A 27,265-nucleotide genomic window follows, 5' to 3' on the forward strand; every position below is an offset into this window, starting at 1 on the left:
GCATATTTGTGTGTTTTGCAAAACGATAACTTTATCTCGAAAACCGGAACTGGGTTCTGAAAATTCGGGTCAAGAATATAATTTAAATGCACGACTTCTTGTTTAAACATACGGGAAAAGAAACCGTCGTTGTTGCCAGGATGATTGCCACAATCATCCTGGCAACATACGTCGCGTCGTAGTGTAAGAAAACAAAGAGGAGGAAGGAATTTTGTCTAGTATCCTCGAATGACATTAAGTTACGTATAACTATTTTAAACTGTATACAGAATGAGCAATTTAAATTTTGCACCTCCCTCGTGGGGTCTACTTAGACAACGAAGAACGATATCGACCGTAACATGAACGCTGTGACGTTAAATACATTCTTTATAGTTTTTAGTGTCTTTTCTGTGTGTTTACTTGCTTTTTTGCGATTTATCACAGCAAATTACCAAATTTAAAATAACACTTTGTTAACACACACAAATAGTGATATATAGGCTCATAAAGACAGAGAAAAACCCATAACTTTTTCATGTTTTTTGATTCATTTCTAATACGTATATAGTTTTAACGAAGTACGTTACAATTATTTATTCATATTTCTAATTTTGATTTTCTAGTCGTCGATCCTTATTTTTTTTTTATTATTTTAAATATACTCGTTATCAATATCGATGGAATAAGAGTACGTTATATTTATCACAATTTGTATTCAAGTGTAGATATTCTCTTCTTCCTTATTATATCCCTTCTTAAACGTGTTTAAGGCACTTCCATCCCTATCAAAGATAAACAAATATTAATAATTAGTTACTTAAGTTACGTTAGAATAAGTACGAAACGTTAAAAAGAAGTGACGAGTTTTCTGTTTCGCTAGTGTGAGGTGTGACTTAGACGTTAACTAAGTAAAACGAGATACCCAAGGAATTTGATATCCGTACACCTCCCCTAAAAGCAGTGGTCGCGGGGATATTAAAGTATAGTATGTGCTAAGAATGATTATATTAAATGTATTAACAGTTAAAAATACATTTTTCTAGGTAATTCGAATTTTACCACTCGGTTGTATAAAGTAGGACGCATCAGTCGGATAAATGGGATGTATTTCGGCCTGGGAACAAGCTACAATACTCTTATCGACAGAAAACCTTTATTATGACTAGGAAACTAATCGGTCGGCAATAAATGAATAGAACGTTTGAAATCGTACTCTGTAATTAAACTTTTTAAGCGACCTTCCACACAAATGAATAAATTAGTGTTTGATTCAAACAAAGTTTACAGTCGAATTCTTCATTCATCGTGAACCTGATTTTTGCATTTGTTTCACCGAATCCAGCCTCCTCCAGCGGCAACTTTCGAAAATAAATGGTTGGAATAAATGCATTCTCCGTCGTCGTCTCGGGTTGAATCGCTATCCTCGTCGTTGCTAACAACTTGGCGAGTAACCTAACTAAACACAAACATATCCTTGTCCAAATAATAAACCCACTTTTCCGAAAAACGGGCCTCCGAGAATAGTGCGCGCAGTTTATAAGTCTTTGGAAGGTTCGATTATCCAGTTGTTTACGCAAAGAAGTGCAGGAAGGGAAGTAGATACACTCCACCTTTGTCAGGAATTATTCAGTTTAAAACCTGTTGCAGACGAATACTCGTGTATGACCTAACCCATTAAAGTCGCCTCTGTAATCTGTTTGATCTCAGAGCAAAAAATAATAATTTCGACGACGTGGGATCGAATCTTTTAGTACAATAACGCTTTCCTCGTTTCATTTCGTACGGTGCAGTTTGAGAATATAGTAAAACCTCGATTTAACGGAATAATTCGGTAGAGGGGGTGTCCGTTATAAAATAAAGTAGATTTTTCCCATGCGCGTGTTTTTTTTAAAAAGTTGACAAATTTAATTTATAGTCTCCCAACACACAAACATAAATGACTTACACATCTAAGATTAACGGTAACAAAAAGAGAGCTTTATTTTCACATCTGATCAGTTCGAAGGCAGCAGAGCAAGTGGTCACCAGATGGACAATGTGTTTACATAATGGGTGTACGTTATGTCACCCCTCTGACACCTGACCAAGGGTTCGCACATTTTGAGTGATTTACTACAGGGTGGGAGAAGTTCCACGAAACTGCTACAAAACAATACTACATTTTGCTTAGGTAGATACTTCTCAATTTTAATTACATAACAAATGTTTAAGTTCACAGAAAAGTTTTCTATATGTATGTATATACAAAACTTTTTTGTAACTGCTTATGTATTCACATGGTTTTGAGATTGTAATATACAGTATACCATCGAAATCGAAAGAAATAAACGAACATGTTTTAGAAAATACATTTTACCGGCGGTGACTCTTGGATTTCAAAAATAACCTTTTAATTTACTTGTATAGGCTATAATAAGTATTTTAAAAATTAACAGTGTTTATTTTCACATAAGATAAGAACGAACTTGGTCCGTTAAATAGAGGTTTTACTATATTTTCTTTTTATCCTTCGTTTCCTTCCCGACGTTTAATAACTTCGATACCTTTCACTTTCTACCAAAATTTACTTTACTTTGAAGCCAAGGCGATACCCGAAAGATCAAATATCGTCGTCTCCAGCCCGGGATAAAGAATTTAAAATATATTTGCAGTCAGAAAGGGTGACCCGCAGAGCCGGAAATTTGGACTTAGCTCTAGGTCGTGATCCAGAATGCCTACGTCGCGCTTACGACCTTCTCGCTGTCTTTAGTGCTCGGCGGGGCATCCGCACGTTCTTGCCCCGCCGAGCGCTTATTTTCTTTATCTTGGACAGCGTACCTAAAGATGACGAATTAATCTGTCATTTAATCTACACAGACTCGAACGTAAGGTTTCTAGAGCAAATGACAAGGGTATAATATAGGAAAGTGCGACGAAATACCGGCGTAAACTCCTTTCCGTTTACGCGCAGTTCGAGCATACAGTTTAACCAGCGCTTAGGTTTATCTCTATCTAGCAGGCGTTTATAGCCCAGTCAAAGTGTGTATAATAGATAAATAAGCGGAACATTTCGCAACTTAAAACACTTAACACGATACCTACCGACCCTTAAGTGTCCGGAGAGTTAATTTCTGCGCTCCTGCCACCCGTCACCAGACCGGAGGCGAATGCCGTGTGATATCCGATGGGCACGATGCCGTGCGTCAGACCGGGCAGGCCCAAATTGCGATTTTCGCCGTCGGTGTCTTCGCGTTCCGCTAGGGGATAATCCGCGCTTCGGTCGCGGATCAGATTGTGATAGTTGTAGACGCCGGTTGTAGCCAGCGAGTGACAGTTAGCCACGGTACCGTTGCCGTTCATATCCGGAGGACAGCGATAGTAGGGGAGGCATCCCAAGGGGGGATAGAACAGAGACGACCCCGACATACTCTGCTGCGGCACGCTAGGCCGGTACGTGTTAATAATCGGCTGGACCACGGTTCGTTCTTGCAGGGCGTAGGTTCTCATGTCCGCTTCCGCTTCCATTAGTCTACCGTAAGCCTCGTCCACGTTAAATCTGCAATCCTTCAGAATGACGTAAAGGAATAAATTTGCTTTGGGATACGATTCGGGTGAATGCACAAACATCGACACAAAAGATCGAAGGGCGGACAATGCCTCTTGAGCTTTGGCCGGGGTTATGGAGGCTGCAACGAGACAAATAAATTTCCATGATTAATTTTATAGAATAACGCATTTAACGCGTTATAGGAGAAAGTTATCGGCCGTTGATTTAATTTTACAATTGCCGAAATTCTTAAATTTTATTACGCGATTCGAAAAAATAAAAGTAATTTGCCAAGTGGAAGAAGCTTTTTTGCATAATTGATTTTAATATAGTTTATAACTGCCAGAGTGTTTTTATTATACTCGTTAAGGTGACTTTAGTTTGTTTTATAGAAACACAATTGATATACTAATCCAACTATTTTGTTCTATCGAGTTCAGTAGATGTAGTAACTGCAAACGTGTCGTATTATCTCGAAAATCATACATAGGCCTAATTGATACGACTAATTTGTATCTTAATTTTCTTGGGTTATTTAAATCGAACGAAACTCGCGAAAAACGAGTAACGTTTGTAATGGGTCGGAGAAATATTAGCGGAGTAATTTGCTTTCAATGGGGAATTGACATTTTGACGTATGGTATTAAAACTTGTGGCTTATCCCACACAGAACAGTAAACTCTACGGGGAAATTACTCTATTAAATTATTCTTACGCATTACACGATTGAGGTAATTTAACTTAAAACGTCAGTAAGAATCACAAGTACCGAATTAAAGCCATGCGCGGCCATTTATAATGACGATATGAAAAAAAATTTCTCGTGTTTTAAAAAGAAACGTTTTATACGAGTTTCGGACGCCTTTATTTTAAGACTCCCGGAGATTTTTCTACTTTTTATCTTCGTTTTAAGGCTGTAAATTAGAAAAAAGGAGTAACGAGAGCCTTAATAAAAGGAAAAAATAATAATAAATATTTGACAAATTAAAAATAAATATTAAAATTAGAAATAATAATAAAAATCCTCGAGCTCTTTAAAACATGGATAAAAAGTGGAAAGATACTTTATCGAAAGCCTTAAAATTAAAAGACGACTGCGTAAGTAGATTACTTTTTAGTGTAGCTCTTCAGTTTTTTAAAGTCTGGAAATGGAACTAAAACACTAGAAGAGTTAAGCTGTTAAAATTAGAGCCGAAAATAGAAAAACTGCATTGGGGATATTAATTAGATCCGAAAGGCTAATTCCAAAGCCTGTAAATGCGAAATAAAATTTTAAAAAGAAGCTTTAAGCCAGGGTAAAGTAGTAGAAGAAATACAGCCCGAAAGAGATGGTTAAGATAGACGGAACACTTTAAAATACGAATATTTAGAGATGTCGTACAATAGTTTATAAACACATTAAGGATTTATAGGATTACACGACCGAGTAAACGCGTAATCTCCGTACGTGCCTTATAATTAATTTCGAGATTCGATAGTACAGAGTAACGCGACCGTACAATAACCTACAGCTTTCCGGTCTACGGTATAATATTTAAACATCGTAACGATGGTAGAAACATTTAATTTACAGAAAAATCCTTTATTACGAATAAAAATGGTAAAAAGTTTAATAAGCGACGGGTAACGATCGAAGGCTTCCCTTATTTGTCGGAAAATAATCGAGAATTTTGTACGAGAAACCTTATTAATTTCTTTACAATTTATTCAAATAAAAGTTCTGGTTTAAACTGTAACTCGTCGACCGTACGAACGTCGGGATAAGACTTTACGACGCGGAAAGTTTAAATTTGACTAGAGAAACAGAACGAGAGTAACGAGACATTTGTAATTCTTGGCAGTTAAATTTATTGTTTTGTTTATTTTTTAAACGTTAACTGCCAAGGGTTACACACACGTTTTACTTTCCCGGCTGTAATACGTAATAGAAAAGTATGGCGACGGGTCAAAATAACGACATTTTTGGACTTAGGACACCTTAAAACGTCGAGAGATGCGAAAAACATTCGGGGTATGGGGGACACGATTTTGTTCGCCCCGTTTGAAGCTTTAATAACTCCCTTGATTTTTGACGAAAATTTCTGAAATTTTGCAGGGACAGGTTTGTTTATTAGAGGAAGGGTAGCGGGGTGGTGAGATAACGGGGGTCGTGTGTATCTTGGCTAGGGTCAGATTTAACGACGACTTTACTAGTTATAAGCATTTCAAATTTTTCGTAAAATTAAGCTTTCTTCTGCCACTTTATAGCCTAATAGTTAAAAATGAAATACGATAACAGATGGCGCCACTAAACGTTGTCGGGTTATGGTCTTAAGGGGATAATTATTAATTAAATTAATTAAAGATAAAAAATTGATTTTTTGTGGATTTGTTCCTAGAAGAACGACCGGGATCGAGTATGCCGAGATAAATGGTATCCGTAATTCAAAATTCCGACGTAAAGTGTTTTAAGAATGTAGGAATTTTATTTCCTGCGCTTCTCTTAAATGCGCACCGTTTAAAGATACATAAAAGTGTACATAGTTACATTTTAATTGTCCGTATTAGAAGATAAAACTGGCGTTTAAAATGCGAAGCGAACGCATCTCGTGTACTTTCCGACCAGTTATTTTTATTGCCCGATACTTCCAAAATAAACTAGACCTTCGCAAAAATTAGTAAAACTGTTTACCTATGTCTACCAGACAAAGCCGGGGTAGAGCGTTGCGTGCGTCCCGATATTTACGTATTCCAACGCGTTAATAGCCGGTCTTTCGCCTATTCTCTTCGACTTATACCGAACGAACCATTCTCAAATAGAAAAGTCCTTTTTCTACAAACGAACGAGGAGGAAAAGCGTTGTTACGTTAGAGCGCGCGATAATTCTTGTGTTCTATTACCAATACAATTATTACACGGGAGACTTTAAACGTTTAAAACGAAGTCGCGGTAGGGAAAATATTCTAACGAAATACAGTGATCATTACTATATATTCTAATATAATATAAATATAATGTAAATTTAATAGCAATTTAAATTATTTAAATAATATTTTTTAAGTGGCCGACGCCCGGGAAACAATACTTTTTCGAAGGAAATTTAAATTCGAGACAGAAGCCACCGTCTGCGTCGTAATTCGCGCCGTACGGCCGCGCAGACACGTTTATCGTACCTGGAAGTCGGTTCAAGGTCAATCACGTGACTGTCTGGAAGGACTGTCGAGGCGGAAGTCTTTTATCTCCTTTTCGAAAACACCAATCGTTACCGCCGTCGTTACGTAAAACAAGGCGCGATTGTTTTTTTAAAAACAGCCGCTCCGGAACTTCGCGCCCGATCTACGTACACTGTTTTAATTTAATTACAATTTAAACGGATGAAAATTCATTTTTATATTTATTCTCTCGGGAAAACTCGTGACGTCACACTAAGTTGTACTTTTTTTTTTCTGTTTAAATCGTTACAAATCGGTAATTAAGAAAGTTTAAATTGTAATTTAATAAATCTAAAGTTTTAAAGTTACAAAAAAATGTTTTTAATTCTATTGAAACGTCTGTTAAATGTGTACATTTTAGAGATTAATAAATGTCATTCATTACAACATTTAGAGAATTTTTATGTAATAAAACCTTCTCGAAATGCGACTAGAAACATTTCGAATAACTTTTAATAAACGATGATGGTGATTTTCGAAGGAATTTTTGCAAACAAAAACTTACGCAAACAGAAATTAAATACAACGAAAGTAAATAACGGCGTAAGATATTCCCAGAATTGGACGTTAGTTTACTTCTGCGGCCAGGGATGCGCGAGATATCCAATTGTACGTCACGTGGCACGAAAGTTGTCTTTTTTTTGTTGTGTTTCGAGTGAGAACAGTTGGGCTTACCGAAGTATTTTGCCATTAGTTTTGTAAAATATTCCTACCTATTCCAACACTTCCCAAGACAAACTGTTTATAATACGAATTGTTTGGTTGCCAGATTCCATACGCAAAAATAGCTCGACTAGTAGTTGGAACAAAAATCAAACTTTATCAAACGGATTCCAACCCGGGAATCAAAACTGACGAGTTGTCTACCATAGCTTAAGGCTTTGTTTCCTGGCAATTACGTCAGATAAAAAACTATCCTTAAAGGGTTATCCATAAATTACGTCCGCGTGTTTCTCGAAATTTTTACTAACCCCTCGTCTCAGTTTGTCCGAGTTTCCACAAACCTCTCCCCTCTTTCTACGTCCAACAAAACTGCCCTTCGAAATCTTTATTATTTTTAAAGTGATAAACTGTGTAACATTTAATGAAATATAACGGATGTCCCGAAGTTCGACTCCTCCTCTCCCCTCGTCACCACCCCCTCCCTCCCTTCCGGTGTGGACGTCGTTTATGGACAGCCCCTAACCAACCAGCCCAAATATTGAAAGTTCTCTGCATTTTCGACATAACATTCGTGGTTTAGGGTATATAAATCTTATCTTATAGTAAATGAGTCATTGTCTCGTAGTCAATCGGAAGATAAAAAATGCTAATAAAACGGGAGTCAAAACGAGCCGTAATAAGGCAGCGTACAACGTCGACCTCTCTACACGACATTCCTTACAGCTGATTTTCATTCCCGTTTTTTTAGTCTTATTAATAAAAAAAATTTAATCACGTATAATATTAAAAATAATTATCTAAGTACTAAACTTGTTTATATAAAAAATATGTTAAATATCAGATGTTTCTCGTTTCTATTTTCAGTTATTGGGCAGCGGGTGATGTACTGTACGTAACATCTGCCAGACAGAAAAACGAAAAAATTTGCATCTATCTAAATTATTATCGTACTCTATAATGGAACTAAACAGAAGTCTGTTTATTATAAATAAATTAATAACGATGAAAACTTATAAACTAAGAATTTACAGCCTCTTAATAATGCGTTATATACCAGAGCGGATAAACAATACGAGTTCGTAACTACTAAAATTGAAAAAGAATGAAAACTTGAGAGCGTAAAAATAATTATAATTATATAATAATTTATTGAAATCGCGTATCTAAATTTGTATCTCGTATTTTCGGTACGTAGCAGCTGTTTAGTAAGGTTTTAGATTAAACGTTTCTAATAATTTAAAAGTTATTTGTATTAGGGCTTATCGAAGACTTAATTAGTCTTTAGAGTATTCTTATGTTTACGCGTGTATGAAATTTATGTTTATCTCGATTAATAAGGAAATACGATAGCGTAAGATTGTTAGAAAGCAATAACAAGCGATATTCTACCGGAGCAAATAAGAATTTAATATTAGAAAAATAAAATACGGGGCGACATTATTCAATAAAAGGCATAATTAATTAAACAATAAATTAATTTCGAATTTCTTTATGAACACATTTAAAATTTAATTTTCCTGATTAACTTTTATTAAGAGTTGTAATCAATTCTAATAAACGTCCGTAAGGAGGATTGCAACCAAGCCAAATTAAGGGCATTGTTTACATTTCATTATATATTATTTTTAAATCTCACTTTTTATTATGAAAATCTCCACATCTTTTATGCGGTTCGTTATTTTCTCGATTTTTTTTATAGTCGGTATATAACTAGTCGTAATGTTTAAGAGAACTAGCTAGAAAAAATCCAGCCATCAGTCGCTTAACTTTCCCCGCAACATTTGGAGGCGCCATCTGTTATCGTATTTTATTAAAAACACTTTTTTTAAAACTATTATAAAGTGGCAAAAAACTTAATTTTCAAAGTAGGGATGAGTTTTATAAAAAGTTGTAAACGCTAATAACTAGTAAAATCGTCATTAAGTCCGACCCTAGGGGAGATACACTCGACCCCCTTTATCTCCCCGAACCCTCGACCTTTAACCACCAAAATTTAATAGCATCGATCCTCTAATAAAACAAACCTATCCGCAAAATTTCAAAACTTTTCGACAAAAAGCGCAGGGGTTATTAAGCTTTAAAGAGGGAAACTAAATCGTGCTCCTCCCCCACACACACACACATCCACATTTCTCGACGTTTTAAGGTGTCCCGAGTCTAAAAAATGTAAAAACCTTGGGGGTTATTTTTTGACCCATCGCCATACTTTCCCTCTGTTATAGAGGGTATCTCAAAAAAAACCCTTACTTTCTCAGTCCAATACAAGAAATAGAAGATACAGTTCATAAAGATTTTGGAAGGCAATATTTTAATTAAATTTTCTTTAACTTGTTAGACTTGTATCTATGTCAGTAAACACCTAAATCAAAACTTAATTTATTAGTAATGGCCAGTTAAAGAGCGAGTACATTTTTTGGGACACTCTGTATATAACAGCCGGGAAAATAAAAACACTGAACGTGTAACTCCGTAACCCGCGGAGTAGATTGCCATCCAGGTCGTAAAACTTCACTCGTCTGGTTAAAGACAGAACAGAAGAAAACCGCAACAGGAATAACCTCGAGTCATTCGGTCTGCCAGTTCGGGAGACTCCCCCGATTGTTTGGAACTATGTCATAATATGTTTATCGACGGATTTACGTACTGGCTAATAAGGCTGGAGCTTATGGCTCCAGGCTACGTAATGGGAGCTGGAGCCTATGGCTCCAGAATAATATCGGACCCCTTGGCACAATGCAAAGTAAGCGATTGTTAAATAATCTAATACTAGAAGTGTAAAACAATACAGTTTTAAAAATTTCTTTTTAAAGTTAAAAATTAGGCCATCGTAAAGGTTATGTAGTCACTAGCCAGTACATATTTTATTATAAAAAAAGTTGCGCTATGTTTTCAAAATTATTCAGTTTAGCCTACAGACTTTCACTGCAATGGGATAAATAAGCTTTAGAATAAATCACATTTATGTATGACTTAAAAATTACCGATTATATTAATAAGAGGAAAGAAGAAAAAGATTTTATACCAAAAATATAATCTTAAAAATGTGCTTAAAGGAGTAGAAATTGGCTCCAGTTTGCGTAATTAATTAAGAGAAATGATAATAATTAAACTTATATAATTAACTTAAAACTCACGTCAATAAATAATAATAATAATAATCCACTTAAAATTTAATAAAGCATCTCAACTCCTACGACTTATAGTTGGCTTTAATCGCAGTTAATCTTAGTTTATCGAAATATTTCTATTTAAATAAAAATAAAAAATACACTTTCTTGGCATTTAAAACGTTCCAAGTGTTGACGACAAAATGGGAAAGTTTTTGTCGTTAACACTTCTCTTTTAAGTGAAATTATAAGTTTATAAACATCAAACGAAACTGCAATTAAGGTTAAACATTATCGAAGTAATCTTTGTTCCATGAAAGAATCGATGAAAGTTGATATTATTAAATTTTATCTGAAAAGTTCTGCTATAGAAAGCTTAAGTAAAAACGTCTCTCTTCGAAGCAGTGAAGCTAAAAGTTTTCTAGTTGAAAGGTTTTATCTAAGGATCTCAACCCCGCTAAACGGGAGCAAATGTGTCTTTCAATTAGTGTCTGTATTACAAAGACACTTAACAAGTTGTGTAGTACTGTATATATCGACCCGGAAAAAGACTTTAATATACACTAATGGAAATATTTGTTTGAAAAAGGTGAATCAAATTTTTACTCGATTTTTTGCTTAACAAATAAAATTATTTTCAACAAATACTTGCCAAAAATCTTACTCGACGAGCGTAGCTTTGTTCGGCTGGCTCTACGAAGGGACTGTTTATTAAACATTAAAATAGAAACAGAGACTTTCAGTATTGCTTCAAAAAATGTTCGAACAGGGTTAGTGTTTCTTTCGTCGTAACGTATTTTAGCAAAAACTTGACACTCAATAGAAAGTATTCTATAGAAAATTCAATTAAACAGTGTCTGGAGATATTTGTTTACGCAGACGTAAGTGTTTAAAACCCAGACAAGCTCCTATTAGAAATGAAATTCAATAAATTGTATAAGTAGACTAGATTTTTAAAAGTTACCGTCACAAGCCAAATAAAAAAAAATAATAATTTTCTAACTTATAAATTTTATATTAGGAAAGATTTTCCGTGGCACGTTTCCAGGATTTCATCGACGTCATTTCTTCTATTAAAAATTTTAAGAAAGTTTAGAATTTCTACCATACACGAGTATATACTTTATATAATCTAGCATCCGTACATACAGAAAAACCCTCGGATTTTTTGCGTTTCTCGACGTTTCGAGATTCTCCGAGTCAAAAAATTGGGGGTAATTTTTTGACCGATCGCCACACTTTCCCTCTGTTATATGTATCAGCCGGAAAAGTAAAAATATCCATTTTCGATTTATAGGACGTTCGGGTGATTAACTTTATTACATTTAAGAAATTCGATTATATAGGCCTACATCTAAGGATGTAGAAAAAGATTCGCCACATTTTTACGGATCAATACGTAATTTTAAATCCTAACTGTAAATACAAAGCGGATTCATTGCAAATATTTTTAAAGTTATGCGATGAAGACGAAGCTCCCGGAGTAGAATACCGCTAATTTTCATACCACAGCGGATATTGAAGAGTGATGATAATATTTTTGAGTTTAATATTAATATCGAAGCTTCATTTCGTATATAATAAGAAGCTTAAATTTATAAAATATTTACCTAAATTTTCTCATAATTTTATACTTATTATTATATGTAAACTTCTTAGAGAAGTTAGATAGAGGAAAACAAAAAAAAATCGTTTAAAAAGTGAAGTTTAAAGTTTTATCGCCTTTCGGTAGTTTATGTTTGTGATTTCGCATCGATTTACTCTTCATTTATCCGTCGAAATTGCAAAGAAAATTTTAATATCTCGCACCAATAGAGCGAAGCGGCGTGGAATGCATTTATTGTATCCGTATATACACTATTTCAAAAGCAGAAAGAGATCCCGAAGAGAAACATATCGAATACTTAAAAGATACAACCAGACAACTGCGAGTACTGCCCAAATAAAATCGACAACTCTCTACGACTGCACGATCTTACCATAATAATTTTAATTTATTTAATTTAAAATATAAGCTCTCCACCTCAAATTTGTAGTGTTTTGCCCGCGTGCATCATACTTTTCCTGTTAGCAATAGAGTCGTGCCACCCACCTATCTAACTCCTTTCGGGGAAAGGAGAATTTTTGAATTTAAATAACGTGACTTCCGGTTAATCGGTTAATAGTTAATCGGGCCTCCTGCCCCTAATCTATTTATGTCTGGTCTTAAATTTCATCTTTTTAACTCCGTTCTGGAGATTAAGGAAAGACAGACAAACTGACAGTCAGTGGGAATTTTAAGATTACGAACTTTTTCAAATTGCAGTCCAATAACCAGCAAACTTTTCTAAAAATCTAGAAAAGTACGTAAAAGTCACCGCATTAAAAGAAAAGTATACAAATATTGTAATGCAAATATGAATCAAATATTAACATTACAATGTTTTTAAGGTTAGTAGGTTTGCCATCTTGCTGCAATACAAATTGTAAAAATATTCTTACGTATTTTTAGCGGAAACGGGAATTTAGAAGCGAATGCCATAATGAAATTTTAGACATATTCTCTAAGTGGAGGAAATATTGTACCCCGACATACCAAGTTCTCTGCACTTGTAAATGTTTACCGGAACTACTTACTAAAATTATTGTGATTCTAGAAAATTAAGTCACTCTAAAACTTTACACGTATTCTCGTTAAGTAGAATATATAATTTGATTGCGAATTTTCGCTTTTAGTAGCCAATCCTTTTAAGCATTTACAAGTCTTTTAAGCATGTTTTCCAACTAATAATCAGAAGAAAGGTTTACTGACGAAGTAAAACACAAGGCAGAAGGAAATTTCGAACTCGGTGCAGAAAAATAACAGGATTTTCGGAAAAGTTTCGGAGAGAAACAAACCATTAAGTTCGGTAAATGAAACTTTGACCACAAAGCGTCGGTCGACGGGCGAATAAGCTGGAAATTTAAACATTTTTAGGAAATAATAAGCTAAGAAAACTACGAATAAGCCAGAGAAGGCCTGTATTTAAATCTACTCTCCTGCAGAATAATTTTCTTACCTAGTATAAACGAAACAAATTTAATAAATAGAATTATGATCCTCGGGCATTAGCATCAATTCAATATCATTTGTTATATAGGCTACGCATTACATTGCCCGAAATAGCGTGGGTATTATTAATTTGGATCGATAGGCGAATTACATCAGAACTAAATCGAAACAAGTTACAATTTTTATTTATCTAGGTAAGATAAGATAACCAAATGTCCAGGTGTTTTTCCTCGTCTCACCCAACGTGGAGTGAATACTGTAATGCAAAACGGGTTAGGCTACATTTCTGTACAATAAAGGTACGACTAATTATGCATGCCGGTAAGAGAATACCGGCCACGAATGGAGCGAAACTAAAACAAAATCCAGCAACGAGTTGCTTAAGTTTCCCGGAAACTCTTGATAGCGCCATCTGTTATCACGTTTTTATTTAAAAACTTTTTATAATTTTAATTATTATAACGTGGAAAAAAAAATTTAATTTTGAGGGTTTTACAAAAAATTCTAAATGCTAATAACCAGTAAAATCGTCATTAAGTCCGACCTTATTCGAGATACGACACACGACTCCATTTATCTCCCCACCCAGTCGATCTTTTATCACCAAAATTTAATAGCATTTAATTCCCCCTAACACACAAACCTCCCTGCAATATTTCAGAAACTTTCGAGAAAAAGCGCAGGAGTTATTAAGCTTCAAAAACGGTAAATGAAACCGTGCCCCATATACAATAACATTCATACGCACAGGGGGAGGGCAAATGTTTTTGCATTTCTCGACGTTTCGAGATCCTCTTTGAGGGATCATTTTTTGACCGATAGACACACTTTCCCCGTGTTACACACACAGCCTAGAAAGTAACAAAAAACTAAATTCGGCCTCCAAAATGCACGCGAGCATTATATAAACTGACTTAAACGAGTACCATTCATCGCTAAATGAATGTTAGAATGGTTGCCGACGTGTTGCGTTATCGTATCTATAGGTTACTAATGATGCAGTAAAGAAGTAATTCTCTCTTATTCAAACAGAAGTCTTGGACAACAGGTTACACTTAATAATTAAAAATAGCAAATTAGTCTGATGATTGCAGTTTTGTTTTATATAACAATTTTTCTTGCAGATTTTTATCATTTTTATTCCTGTCGCGTAGAGAAAAAACTTTAAATAAGTAAAAGTATCTTCGAGGATATATTTAAACTATGCGACAAACTATTATAAGTGTTACGAGCCTAACACCGTGTCAAGTTTAGTCGACAATAAAAAGTACCATTCAACATTTTATCACTTGGAGTAGCTGCCGAGTAGTTTTTATAAATATAAGTTAGCTTACGTCGACTTTTTTCGATACGGTAGTATTAAAAAAACCATACTACTTTACCAGGCAAGTGTTCTAAAAACTTGAACGGTAGCCAAATGCTGAGCTTAGTCACGAGAAATTAAACAGTACGTTGAGGGGATTTCCCCCTTTATACCCTAAAATAATAAGTTAGGGAAGTATAAAATGCATTAGTATGTGATATTTCTCACAAGCTATATTTATACAGTCGATCCCCCTATAACACTGTTGATAATTCCGTTTTATATGAATTCCATGTTGTACGAGTCACTTAGATTTTACAAATACGTGTGCCGGGCTGTGAACGGCTCGCGTATTTGTAAAATCTCATTTTAAACTATTAACAGAGTTACAGTTTAAAAAATCCAGCAACGAGTCGCTTAACTTTCCCGGCGACATTCGGTGGCTCCATCTATTATCATATTTTATTTTAAAAACTTATATTTTTAACTATTATGAAATGACGAAAAGCTTAATTTTCGGGGTATGGATAGATTTAGTTCATTGACTTGGCTAGACATTAAGACTTAAAATTTCAAATTTTATTTAATCATTTTTTTTAATAGAATCAGTTTTAAAAATAAGCGACCCGAAAAGTGTGTAATATTGTATTTGGCATAGTTCCTCTTTTCGAATGTTTGTAAATAATTTTTCCAATAAGGCAATATAATGTCCATTTAAAGAAAATTGATATAGTTTGCCAGAAAAGTATAACAGACATCGAAAGTTAGTAATTATCAGAAACTGTGTTAAACGAGGTAATTGACATGTTTTTCTTCGAACCATCCAGACAATCTGTTTTTATTCTGTCTAGACTAGAATGGCGATTAATATGCAGACGGGGCCATCAACACGACAGCGTAAAGACGGTCATCTACCCATCTACCGGATAGATTTTGGTAAACAACTGCAACCGGTATCTTCGTAGAGGTCTGACTATTCCGTCCGGCCCGTCCGAAAGCCAATACAGTAGATATTTATAGTAATTTATAAGAGGATCACTTTGCCCGTACGTCTAAATTTCATTAAAATTGTTAAAGATCTCCCCCTGCTTTTCTTTAAGTTGGCCACGTTTTAATATTTTAATTTTAGTTTGATTCGAACCGTAATTTCATTCTAATAAAGTACTTCCCTTCTACACTATATTATGACGAAGTTACTCACGAAAAACATATTCATCTTCCATTATCGAGTATAATTTTGGTAGAAAAGAGGTGAATGGAACTAATGTCATTCACATTCAAATTGCTCTCGTAGTATTCATCTACTATTAAAACAATACTTCTCCCTCTACTAAAACTGATCCGTGAAGATCCTGTCTTGCTAGAAACAAAGTTCATCTTTAACTTCATTTTTTGCAACTAACTGGGGGAGTTAAAAAGATATTTCCATAAAAATTCTATCCATCGGCATTAAGTTTCGCACCATCTCGTAAAAAAATAAAAACTATTAGGATTTCTCAGATACTTCTGATATTTTGTACTTTCGCACACGAAGCTTATCGAATTACGCTTATAAATTCCCATATTTTAATAATAAAAGGGACTTTGAACTGATTAATAAACAATAAGTGGGTGTTGTAACCTTATAGGGAGGAAAACTTTGTTTACATCCTGCCATTGATCGAGGGCAACTTATTAAAGAAACAAAATAGAAAAGTTTCCATTAGAGTAATTTGACCTATGTAACTTTAAAAAAATAGCGAAAGTAATTCGTAGTTTATTGTTGAAATTTTTATCAAATGCATCTCGATTATAAAAAAAACATCCAGAAACGAGTTGCGTAACTTTCCCTGATGTTAAGATTTTATTTTTAAAAAATGACTTTTTTATATTAATCATATTATTAATAAATAAAATTGCGTGTGGCACCATTACAGATTTTATTAAAAACGTTTGCCATTTTATAATAACTAAAAAGATAAAAAGCTTAATTTTGATGGTAGAGACGAATTTTATAAAAAATTGTAAATGTTAATAACGAGTAATATCTTCATTAAATACGACAGTGTCACGTGGCATACCTCTATCTCCTCACCCCTTCAAGCTTTAACCACCAAAAATTAATAGAACAAATGCCTCTTACACACAAACTAGCGTAACAAATCTTATTTTTTCCATCATTACCCCATCCTGAGATATTAAACCAGATAAATGCCAACACACGTTTCGGGTATCTTTTTTTTTTTTTTACTTTTTTTGTGTTCAGAATAGTCAAAACATCACGATTCTAAGAACCCGGAGGATAAAATGTGACGTGTTTACAATATTATATAACGGTCGGGAATGTAACCCGTGTTACGTTAAAACAACTAGGAAAATAACAAGAAAGTAAAAATTTCAGAGGATTACAACACTTTCCCCTGTTATCTTATAACAGCCGGGAAAGTAAAATCGTATCAATCAATTTCTAGACTCTTTAACCTTGAACCTACTTAGAAAAAAGTAGGTCCAAGTTCAAGGTGAAGCGAAAGCTGCGTATTTTCGTTAAAGTAGTGCTAATTAATTTGAGTTTTCTATCCTCGGTATGGGGGGAGGATGTTTGAATGTCAAATCACAGAAAATGATAAGTCTACAACGATTTGCGTGTATAAAATAGCAATTAAACATCTGGCAGCGACAAAAAACTTTACAAGTCTGAAAGCTACTTTTAGAAAATGAAAGCCACGTATTGTACAGTACAAGCTGTATCTAATAATTTTTAAAGTTTTTACTCAAACTCGTATGTACAGTATACGCAACTAGGCGATTCTAATGCTTGTTTACACGAGTTTACTTGCAGCATGTTTCCAATTTGAGTGCATTGAAATTCTTCTTTAAAGTAAAAAACCGAATGAACCCACCGTTGAAAGGCCTCGTTCATTCGAGCGGATGAAGTAAACAATAGGTTATCGATCCGTGACGAATTATCGAAAGTTTTTTAACAATTTGTGCAGATCGTATATTAGTTAAAGGTCTTTTACGTTGTACAAATGTAAAAGTTCGCAACGTGGGTGCTGTAACGTCTGGCAGCAACAAGTACAACCTTCAGTTAACGTAAACCGAAAGGCGCATTAAATACTTTTCTAACTAACTTTTTAGGAACCGGTAGAATCGAGTTTAAAAAAGGATGCTAAGTTGTGGGATGATTACTATTTCCTGTTACTAGTCGCGACAGATTTGTGAGACGGTAACTATGGAAACCAGACATTCGTACCCGACATCTTGCCAGACATCACGTGATTGATTTCGAAACGGGAAACAAACGTCACAGATCATTTAAACATGAAAACTTTTCGTTGTGGCAGAGATTAGAAAAAAGTATTTTTATTGACGATTTTAACCTTCTTGTTGGTTCTAGTACATAACAAATATATTCTTATCTGACTCGTGACCAGTTAAGAATATTTTTAATTAACCGTTTACCATTATTCTAGTACATCGTTTCTCTATCAATAGGTATACAGCGCGAAGAGAAAAATATTCCAAAAATTAATTGCAAATGCTAATGACAATCTATCGAACCTGGAATGTAAAATTATGAGGTCAGAAATTGTCGGGATGGGCAGAAAGGTGCGATTTGCCATCCAATCGAGTTTGACTGTCCATTGATCAGTTCACTTTCTAAAAGTTTTGAGTGAAGAAACTTTTCAAATTCGAATCTTAAAATGGATCTTAAACACATTTCGAACAGAACTGGATAGTTTTGTAGCCATTAAAAGCTGAGAGAAACTAAAACAAAATGCTCTCCCTCCTGTTGATAGCCTGAAATATTATTTGTAACAAGCTCTGACCATGACCAGGATTTATTTTAACATCTTTTGTGTGAAACGTATTAATAGACTTATGAAGCCTGTCAAATTGTCCGAATCAAGTACGGGAAGTTATTTTAATTATTACTTAACCTACACTAATACGATATTAGATGTAGTGGAATAGTTCATTTAATTTCTTTTTCCCCATTAATCTTTCTGAGAAAATTAACTATTCCAAGTTGAGAAGTGGCTTGTTGCTGTGTTTTATTGTAATGGAGATTTTATTAATGTGTTATATTACATTTTACGAAAAGGAATATCTCGAAGTTCTCTGAAATGGAAACATTCCAACTGTTTTATTGCGCTTTAGAATAAACACATAATTCTTTAAATGTCATCACTTTTCGTGAAAAATAAACATTGACGATTCTTATCCTGTTATGAAGAATCAGAACATTCTCCAAATCTTCGAAGGGATAGGATAGAATCCATCGACTGAAAAAATAATGTTTTAATATCTGGAAAGCTCGCTCGCGTTCATTGCTTTATGTTTATGAACAATGAAGAGTCCTATTCCCTCTTCAACCAGTCAAGAATATTACTATTAACTTTGCAAAGGTGCACCTATCTATTGCAATCCACAAAGCACAACTGGTTGAAGAGGGTACAGGGCTCTTCATTGATGGGATAAAACAACGCGATATGTGGTGATACAAAGGGATGCCCCACGGGAGAATTTTCTGAGAAATTATCCTCTATTTAGGAGTTATACACCTTGTTATTTAATTTCATTGAAAATCATAGTTATCTTGATATTAGAAACGACCTACACAGTGATATTCTTGATTGATTAAATATAGAATATTGATTTAATTACACACATTTGGGTTCACATTCAGGCCTAATTCTTTATGATTTCATTTGCAGGACACACTAATTCCAGGAAATTGATTATGTCCATCAATTCTTCTGAAACCACTACGTCGATTATTTGTTAATGCAAAGCACTGAGCACGTTTTATGGCCGATGTCGAATTTTGTCAATTCTATAATTTAGTCTGCACAGAGTCAATGAGCATTGGTGACGATAAAGAACGATGCTTCGATGCAAACCATCCGTCATAACGTAACTTATAAAGCATTCCGTGGATTCGGGCGCGCATTCCTCATTGCAACAGCCTGGCCGTGTGACCATCTGTTTTATTAGTGTAGATAATGAATGGACTTTCGTATTGTTTTTACTTTCCCGGCAGTTATATATAGCAGAGTACGGCAATCAATCGAAAAATGGTCCAAGATTTTTACATTTCTAGAATCGGAACCTTGAAAACGTCGAGAAATGCAAACAAGTTGGATTTTTTTATGTATGTATGTGCGTGTGTGCGGGACACGATTGTATTCACCCACTTCGAACCTTAATAGGTCAAATTCTCTAACTCAAAACTAAGCCTTTTATAATCGTTAATATAATATAAAATTTTTAATGAATTATAATGGCATCATACGTAATTTTAATTCTTGCGGAGAAAGTTACGCAACTCGTTGCTGGACGTTTGTGAAGGTTATATATTAATATAACCTTTACAAGAGGTTATAATATATCCAAATAAGCTTAAATTCTGATTGCGAAGTCGATCTACCACGTCATTGTCTGGTTTATGTTTAATGAAATGAATCCACTGGTGGGATTAACTCCAATAAACAAAGGTATTAAGTTAATCCCGGTCTGAACATCAATCGAGTCCTGTAATTCTAATTCCGATAATCTTAGAAAACTTATTCTGAATTAACGACTTGATAGCGATAAAATTTATCAGTGTGAATTGAAGTATACACCTACTTCAACGCTATCACATCACGTGCTTTATCGTCTTTTGATCTTTGGAATTCGTGTTCCACTTATTAATTTAGTTATAAAGGTTTTTCTTTGAAGATAAAATGTATATCGATTAAGTCAATGAGCATTTCCGTTTTGGGTAACAGAACTTTACCATTTTAAGTGTCAGAAGACGATAGTTTAACGAAAATCTTAAATTTCTCAACCAGGAAGACGAGAAGTAAAAATTTTTTTAAATAATATTCTAACCACAAGTTGCCGTTCTAATGATAATTTTATTGCGTTACATCGAAAATAATCAACTATTCATCCAGGCATTAATCTTTACTAGGTGATCTTTTAAATAAAGAATACAAACTTCATACAATAAATACATTTATTTTACATTTATTGTATATTATCAAGTTTGTTTCATTGACTGGGAAACGTGTGTCGAATTCACAGAAAAGATAGAAAAGCAATTTCTAGCAAAAATACTAATTATGGACTGTCGTCTCCATCTATTTGAGTATTTCTGCTCATAGCTTGGTTGTCCATCTTAAGGACCACAGAACAAAAGAATCGTCACGTTTATTAATTATAATTTACCATAAAAAACACAGTTTTAAAGTATTCTGCGTGTAAAAACATTCCATCAATCAAACTATACTTAAAATCAATTATATTATTAGAACTTTTTCCTTTAGTTTCTTCGAACTACCAATTGTTCGGGAATATAATCACTATTTGAACAAACATACGTGATTGATGAGCTGGAAAATTTTCCTTTAAACTATCCCTCATTATCATCGTCCGAATACTTTGGAAGCAGGTAAACACTACAACTAGCAACTACTACGCTAAGCGCAGTGGAGAAAATGATAAAATATATATATAATGTTCGAAGAGAATGAATAACTAACATTACACACGAATATGATACGTAGGCAATTATTCGACAAGAGAAAAATTGTTTGTAAAACTATTACAGCTTCATAAATTCTTATATCTGATAAAGATTTTGACGTATGGAATTAAGTTTCCAACAAGGATAAAGTCTTAAGAAACGAGTATAACTAGTTTTTTTTTTTAGCTTATTAGTCGAAACTGCCATGTAACAAGACCAGAGATACAAGAAATAAGACAGTGAATATTTCAATTTCAATGTATTATATTGTTATACGAATAAATTACTGTTTTTGTCTTTGTTGTCTGCAATCATCGTCGTAAGGATAGACGTTTAATAAATGTAGATCAATTTCTTTTTATTTTGTAAACAGTTTTCTTGTTTTCTTGCAACGAGTAAGTAAGGACAATTTGATTCTTAATTTCAAGTGAATTTAAGGAAACTTAGCTTTCAGTTACGTAAACTAAGATCAATGTAAAATTAAATTACCACTGCACATTAAAATATACACTGGCTTAGTCAGAGGCATTGGTCAAAACATCCGAGATAAATTTACTCTAAATCTAAATTTATTTTTACACCAACTTTAAAATAAATTAATTACTAGGTTATTTTAATGATATTAACATCTCGTTTTATTACGTAACCTAATTAATTGATCAGCAACTCGATCGGGAAAGTTACGAAGAATAAGCGTTAATTTTAGATCAACACCCACTTCTTATATTGTAATGAGTAAAAGTTACTTATCCTATTTCACGAATGATAGAAAATATATAAAATATTAATATTTGACACTTTTCTAACATGGAAATCCTAAATTCACCTGATTGTTATTTTTAATAATGGATCAACGACGACTTAGAAATGCGTCATATATTTATTCCGAATTACTGGAAAATCTGGAAATATTAATTAATAAACCAAAACGTCATTTAAGAAATGGAATTCTTTTTTCCAATGAAAAGTTGCGTACTAACCCGTATCGACAATAGTCTACTCGTGTAAATATTGTCTACTACTATAAATACTAAAAATTGATGGTGACAAAAACCACAAAAGATTGGAAAATGCAGAATTAATTAAGAAGTATTAATAAAAGGTATGTTAGGATAATTGAAAGGTTGAATCGATAAAGGTGTTATATTACATTTTTTAAAAAGTCGATTTTTCTGCACGAATCCAAGTGTTATGTATCGAACTTTAGTACACAATGGGTGACATTGATGGCTAACCTTTCAGAGCAGAGATATTCGGTAGATGAAGATGTGTTAGACTGACTCGTTGTTTTCCAATGGAAGAAAGTGACACGGATTTGATACCACCTTTTTCCAGGGACTTGTGTCGATTCTGAAACACAACTTTATCTATTAAAACAGTGTTAATTAACAACAGCGCGAGATTCTACTATCGTACAACGATGTTAAGCATATTTTAGAAATCTAGTTTGCTGACTAAAGCTAAAAAGCTCGCCCTAGATTCTATGTAACAGAAATAATGCAGATGCAGAAGATACCGAATACAAATCTCTCAATTTAGACAGACTTCGGACGAATAGAAAAAGTTCTGCGAAAACATCGAAATCTTTATCTCTCAAAGCAATATAGACTAATAATCATTGAATCCAATAGAAAAAAATCTGGTAATTAATATGAAACTGCATTTTAAAGATATTGAAATCCTTGCATCATCACTAAAACTCACCAACAGGAAAAAAAATGAATTAAGCCAAGCAGTTCACTTCAAGGATACAGTCAAATGAATACAGGTTGATAAATTTGGTTGCTATGTACTAAAAAAAGTTACGATCCTTGCGCACCAGCGTGTTAAAATTCTTCGATCCCGAGGAAAAACAAAAAACATTTGGAAATCTTACGAAGGAAAAGTTAGGGAACATAAAGAAGCAGATTAAGTTTATTCCTGGAAAATTTCAATGGTATTACCACAGAATTTTAGAAGAAAATAGCCATATTTTGCACGATTCGTGTGTGAAATGACCAGATATCATCAATGATTAAATAAATAAATTGTATTTCGTATTGCCACGAGTTGTTTGTCTCGCTTATTCTTTGAAAGAATATTATTTTTGTAACGTTGCATGGAAACATTTGATATTTAGTAAGTCGCATCTTTTTCAATTTTTGTTTACATCGTATGATGTAGCCATCATACTCTAGTTAAGAAAATTACTCTTAAATATAGAAACATAATTTTTATCTGTATTATATCACATTGTTCGAAATATAAAATAATAAAATGTTTTATGACACCCGCTTTCTAACAAAATTGATTGATTCGTATTGCCAGTGTAGTAAATAAACGTGTTACGTGCGAATAATTTTTCTAAAAATGTAAAGAATTATTTATTTTTTTAAACAATAGCGTTGTCGAGTTTTAATTAAATTTCTCGTCCTTAAAGAAAGGAAATATACTAAACACATAGAAAGAAGCGGATAAGTGAAAATACAAGGTTAAAAACTTAAAACGTCGATAGCTCAGAACTTACTTTTTGTAACGTAACACCTTCATCCATTCATCTCTCCCATTTAAACGCTATAGCTCCATCGAGGAATTTATTATTACGACCAAAGTCCGTAACTGCGGTCAAAGTAAATATCCGAGTAAGTGCCAAACGAACATAAATTTCAGAATAGTCGATCAACTGTTGCCAACTGGTTGATACGCTATTATTATTATTATTATTATTATAAGCAGCAGCGGCATCGTAACACTCCATTGATGAAGAATAGACACTAAATTATCATCTGATCACGCGTTGTAATAAAACGGAGTCTGACAGAGAGAAAATATTAAACCTACTTTGCTCATCAAAGGTCCAATACTTCCAAAAGTAATTGAATCACCTTAGGAAAATGCGACAAATCGCACGATTGATAAACGAATATAAGTGACATCCACACTGGAAAGTAGGGAGAGGGGAGGGGTCGAGGTTCAGTAGAGGTCCTTTTACTGATTAAATTGTTTACGGTTTATGCATTTTATTATATTTATTTCAAAATTTCTTGTATTTTTCGTTTCTACTTATGGTATCTTTCATTAATAAAGTGATGAGGGTTTAAGGGGGTTGAGTTTTGTTGGACGTCCAAAGAGGGGAAGGGGTTACAGGAACTTTAACAAACTGGGACGAGGAGAAGGGGAAGAAAAATTTCAAGAAAAATGCAGACGTAATTTATGGACAGCCCCTAGTTTAATTTGTTTTTAGAAGAGCGATAACGTAATTTATAATCATAAGAACAGGAAGTAAAACAATGCAACTGAAGTCCTCGACAGCTGTTAGCGTTTTAGGCTGTAACTCAATTAATTACGGTATTATATGTTGTTAGTGTCGCATTGATTCTCACTAGCCATAATTTACCACGTACAAAATAAAAATTTTCGACAATTTATACTATCCTAAAAAACAACAGCTGTTGTATATAAACCCAACTTGTAAATAAGAATGTCTGCGAGGCCTTTACATTCAGAGATAAATTTAGAACTTAAATATTTTTATAGCGTTAAGATATTAACGAATTATTCCATCCTCAAAAAGACAAATATGTATATTTTAAATAAACTTTTACAAAAGTAACGCATCCAGGTAAATTGTCAGATTACTGCCAAAACCGGCGTACAGACAGGTATGTTAATGATTACTGTTGTGATCCAACTGCACGACAGGTAATGCCATGTAAATTCACATGCAAACCAAAGTTGTTTGCATTTGAATTCATAAAACCAGGAAAATTCTTTAATAGCAATCTAATTAACCTAATATCCAACAAAAACATAACAAAGCTATGAAAATACAGTTCGTCTTTTATTAAACGATATTTTTAAACGACCAAAATTTACGCATAAATTTATATACTGTAATAATTTAATTGAAACAGATAACGAAAGATGGTATCTAACAACCGATTCTATCACGCTGTATATGTTTTTACATAAACATTCAAAAGGTTAAGTATTTAACAATGAAATTTCAGCATCTTTACAAGATTTTTTTCCTTTCTTCGGATGCGTAACTCTTTCATATATATTAAAAGCAGTGTTTTTCAACCGCCGGTCCGCAGAAAAGTGTTCGACCGTACTGAAGCTGGCGCACTCGATTACGGGTGATATTTAAATAGTAATGCGGAGTTACCGTACGTACTTTGTTACGTACCGTAACTCTAGGTAAGCATATATTCTTATCGCATATAATTAGGCCTACTTGAAATAATTACGGTCCTCTAAAACAGTGTCCCGCAACCTTTTTCTACTCGCGGCACACCTATGACTCGACATCAGTCAACGCGGCACACCAAAATGTTATTCCCCTGAAAAACGTATGATATGATACTATTAGTAGAATTTCGTAATGCCATAAAGCTATTATTATTATTATTATGTTGAGATTTGTAAGTTACACTTGGTTGACACCGATGACTGTGTACTATGCCGGACCAGAGTCAAGGCATAGTAATCGAAACGAGACAAAAATTAAATAAGTGTGTCAGTGTGTGTTTGTATTCAGGAATTTCCTAACAATATGGCATGTATTCAATACTGTATAGTGGCCTTCTGTAGTGCGATGTATGTGTTTCTATTCAATTTTAATGTTCACAGGCTTTTGTGTAGCGTATGTGGTATGATACCTGTACAGGAGAGAACGACAGGTACAGTAAGTACCCTATCCATCCTTATTTCCTGGCGCGATGCCTTATTTCCTGGGCGAGTCCATGTGCTTGCTGATTTTTTCACTGCATGTGTTTTGTATATGGCTATAATGTGTGATTTTATTGTGCTTGTCAATGAGTGTGATGTCCGCTCTTTTGTGGTAAATTGTTTTATCTGTGATTACGGCTCTGTCGTAGTACAGTTTGTGGGTGTTGTTTTCCAATACTGTCTGTAAAATGTATTTGTAGTATGGTTCGTGGATGTCTAATAATTTGTGCTTGTTTGAAAGCTCTTGATGTATTTGCTACTTCATTATGTCTATGTAAATACTGTCTGTGCCAAGAGCTTGCAACCAGAAGTGATGTGTTGTATGGTTTCTGGCACGATATGACATTTGCTGCGTGTGTCATTNGGAACTCGACTTATTTGTCCAGGTGTCTAATATGGGCGACAAGGAGCGACTTATGGGCGACGTACGAGTTACGGGCAACTCGTCGGATTCTTCGTGAGGTCTACCCATTGCTTCATCTTGTTCTTGGGCTCTTCTAAGAGCAACTTGCAGAGCTATATATAAATATATACATACACACACATAAATACATTATACATATATATAACATAGTCATTAAAAAAACATACCCATAACACGCTGTCGATGAACTATCAAAGTGCACTTTGAGCACCTGCACAAAAAAAGATTTGGACAGTAGCGTTTATATACATATATATATTTATTGTGTTGTCGTTATATACATATGTATGTATATACAAAGACAACACAAACACACAAACACGCAATATACACAACACAACAAACATACACACGCACACACCTGCAAAAACGATGCGGACAATAGCGTTTATGACCCTTGATCGCAACGTTGGCATTGTGGTTTCTACATCTAGCGCACACCGGGACCCGCCTGTTGGTACCCGTCGTCGACGGTACTTGCTGTCCATCGTCGTTGGGAGTAATCACGCTACTCTCGTTATTTTTCCGATTATCCATACGAATTTCGCTATCGTCCATACTTAAACGTAGGTTAATAGTTCATTCGTATATATGTATATATTTCCTAAATAAATAAAGCAGTTACTGGTCTAAAGGTCTGTCGACACGCCGGACGTTCGCTTTCGTTGCCATTTACGACACGGACTCCAACGTTCACTTCCGCTAACTGCAACGGATTCTCACGCGACATACTCGGTCTAGCGACGGTGGCGCTCCCGGTTACGTTTACGGAAAATCGTTACCAGATGGCGCGACGCGATTTAAACACTAAACACGTGTCCGTCATCGTATTTAA

At 34.2% G+C, this 27,265-nt stretch overlaps 1 protein-coding gene across 1 annotated transcript; it reads right to left on the reverse strand.

The window, feature by feature from the left end:
- Positions 1–27,206, reverse strand: LOC111641634. The gene is made up of 7 exons (XM_023387830.1): positions 26,792–27,206; positions 26,598–26,641; positions 26,376–26,522; positions 24,117–24,160; positions 7,671–7,716; positions 3,064–3,647; positions 1–764 (listed from the first exon to the last, which is right to left on the reverse strand). Exons 1-6 carry the CDS (start codon positions 26,986–26,988, stop codon positions 3,070–3,072), a joined length of 1,056 nt encoding a protein of 351 aa, XP_023243598.1. The 5' UTR covers positions 26,989–27,206; the 3' UTR covers positions 1–764; positions 3,064–3,069.
- Positions 27,207–27,265: the final 59 nt, after the last annotated feature.

The sequence above is a fragment of the Centruroides sculpturatus genome, unplaced genomic scaffold, assembly GCF_000671375.1.
Source record: "Centruroides sculpturatus isolate CEXI.00-Female unplaced genomic scaffold, Cexi_2.0 scaffold1554, whole genome shotgun sequence".
Lineage (NCBI taxonomy): Eukaryota > Metazoa > Arthropoda > Arachnida > Scorpiones > Buthidae > Centruroides > Centruroides sculpturatus.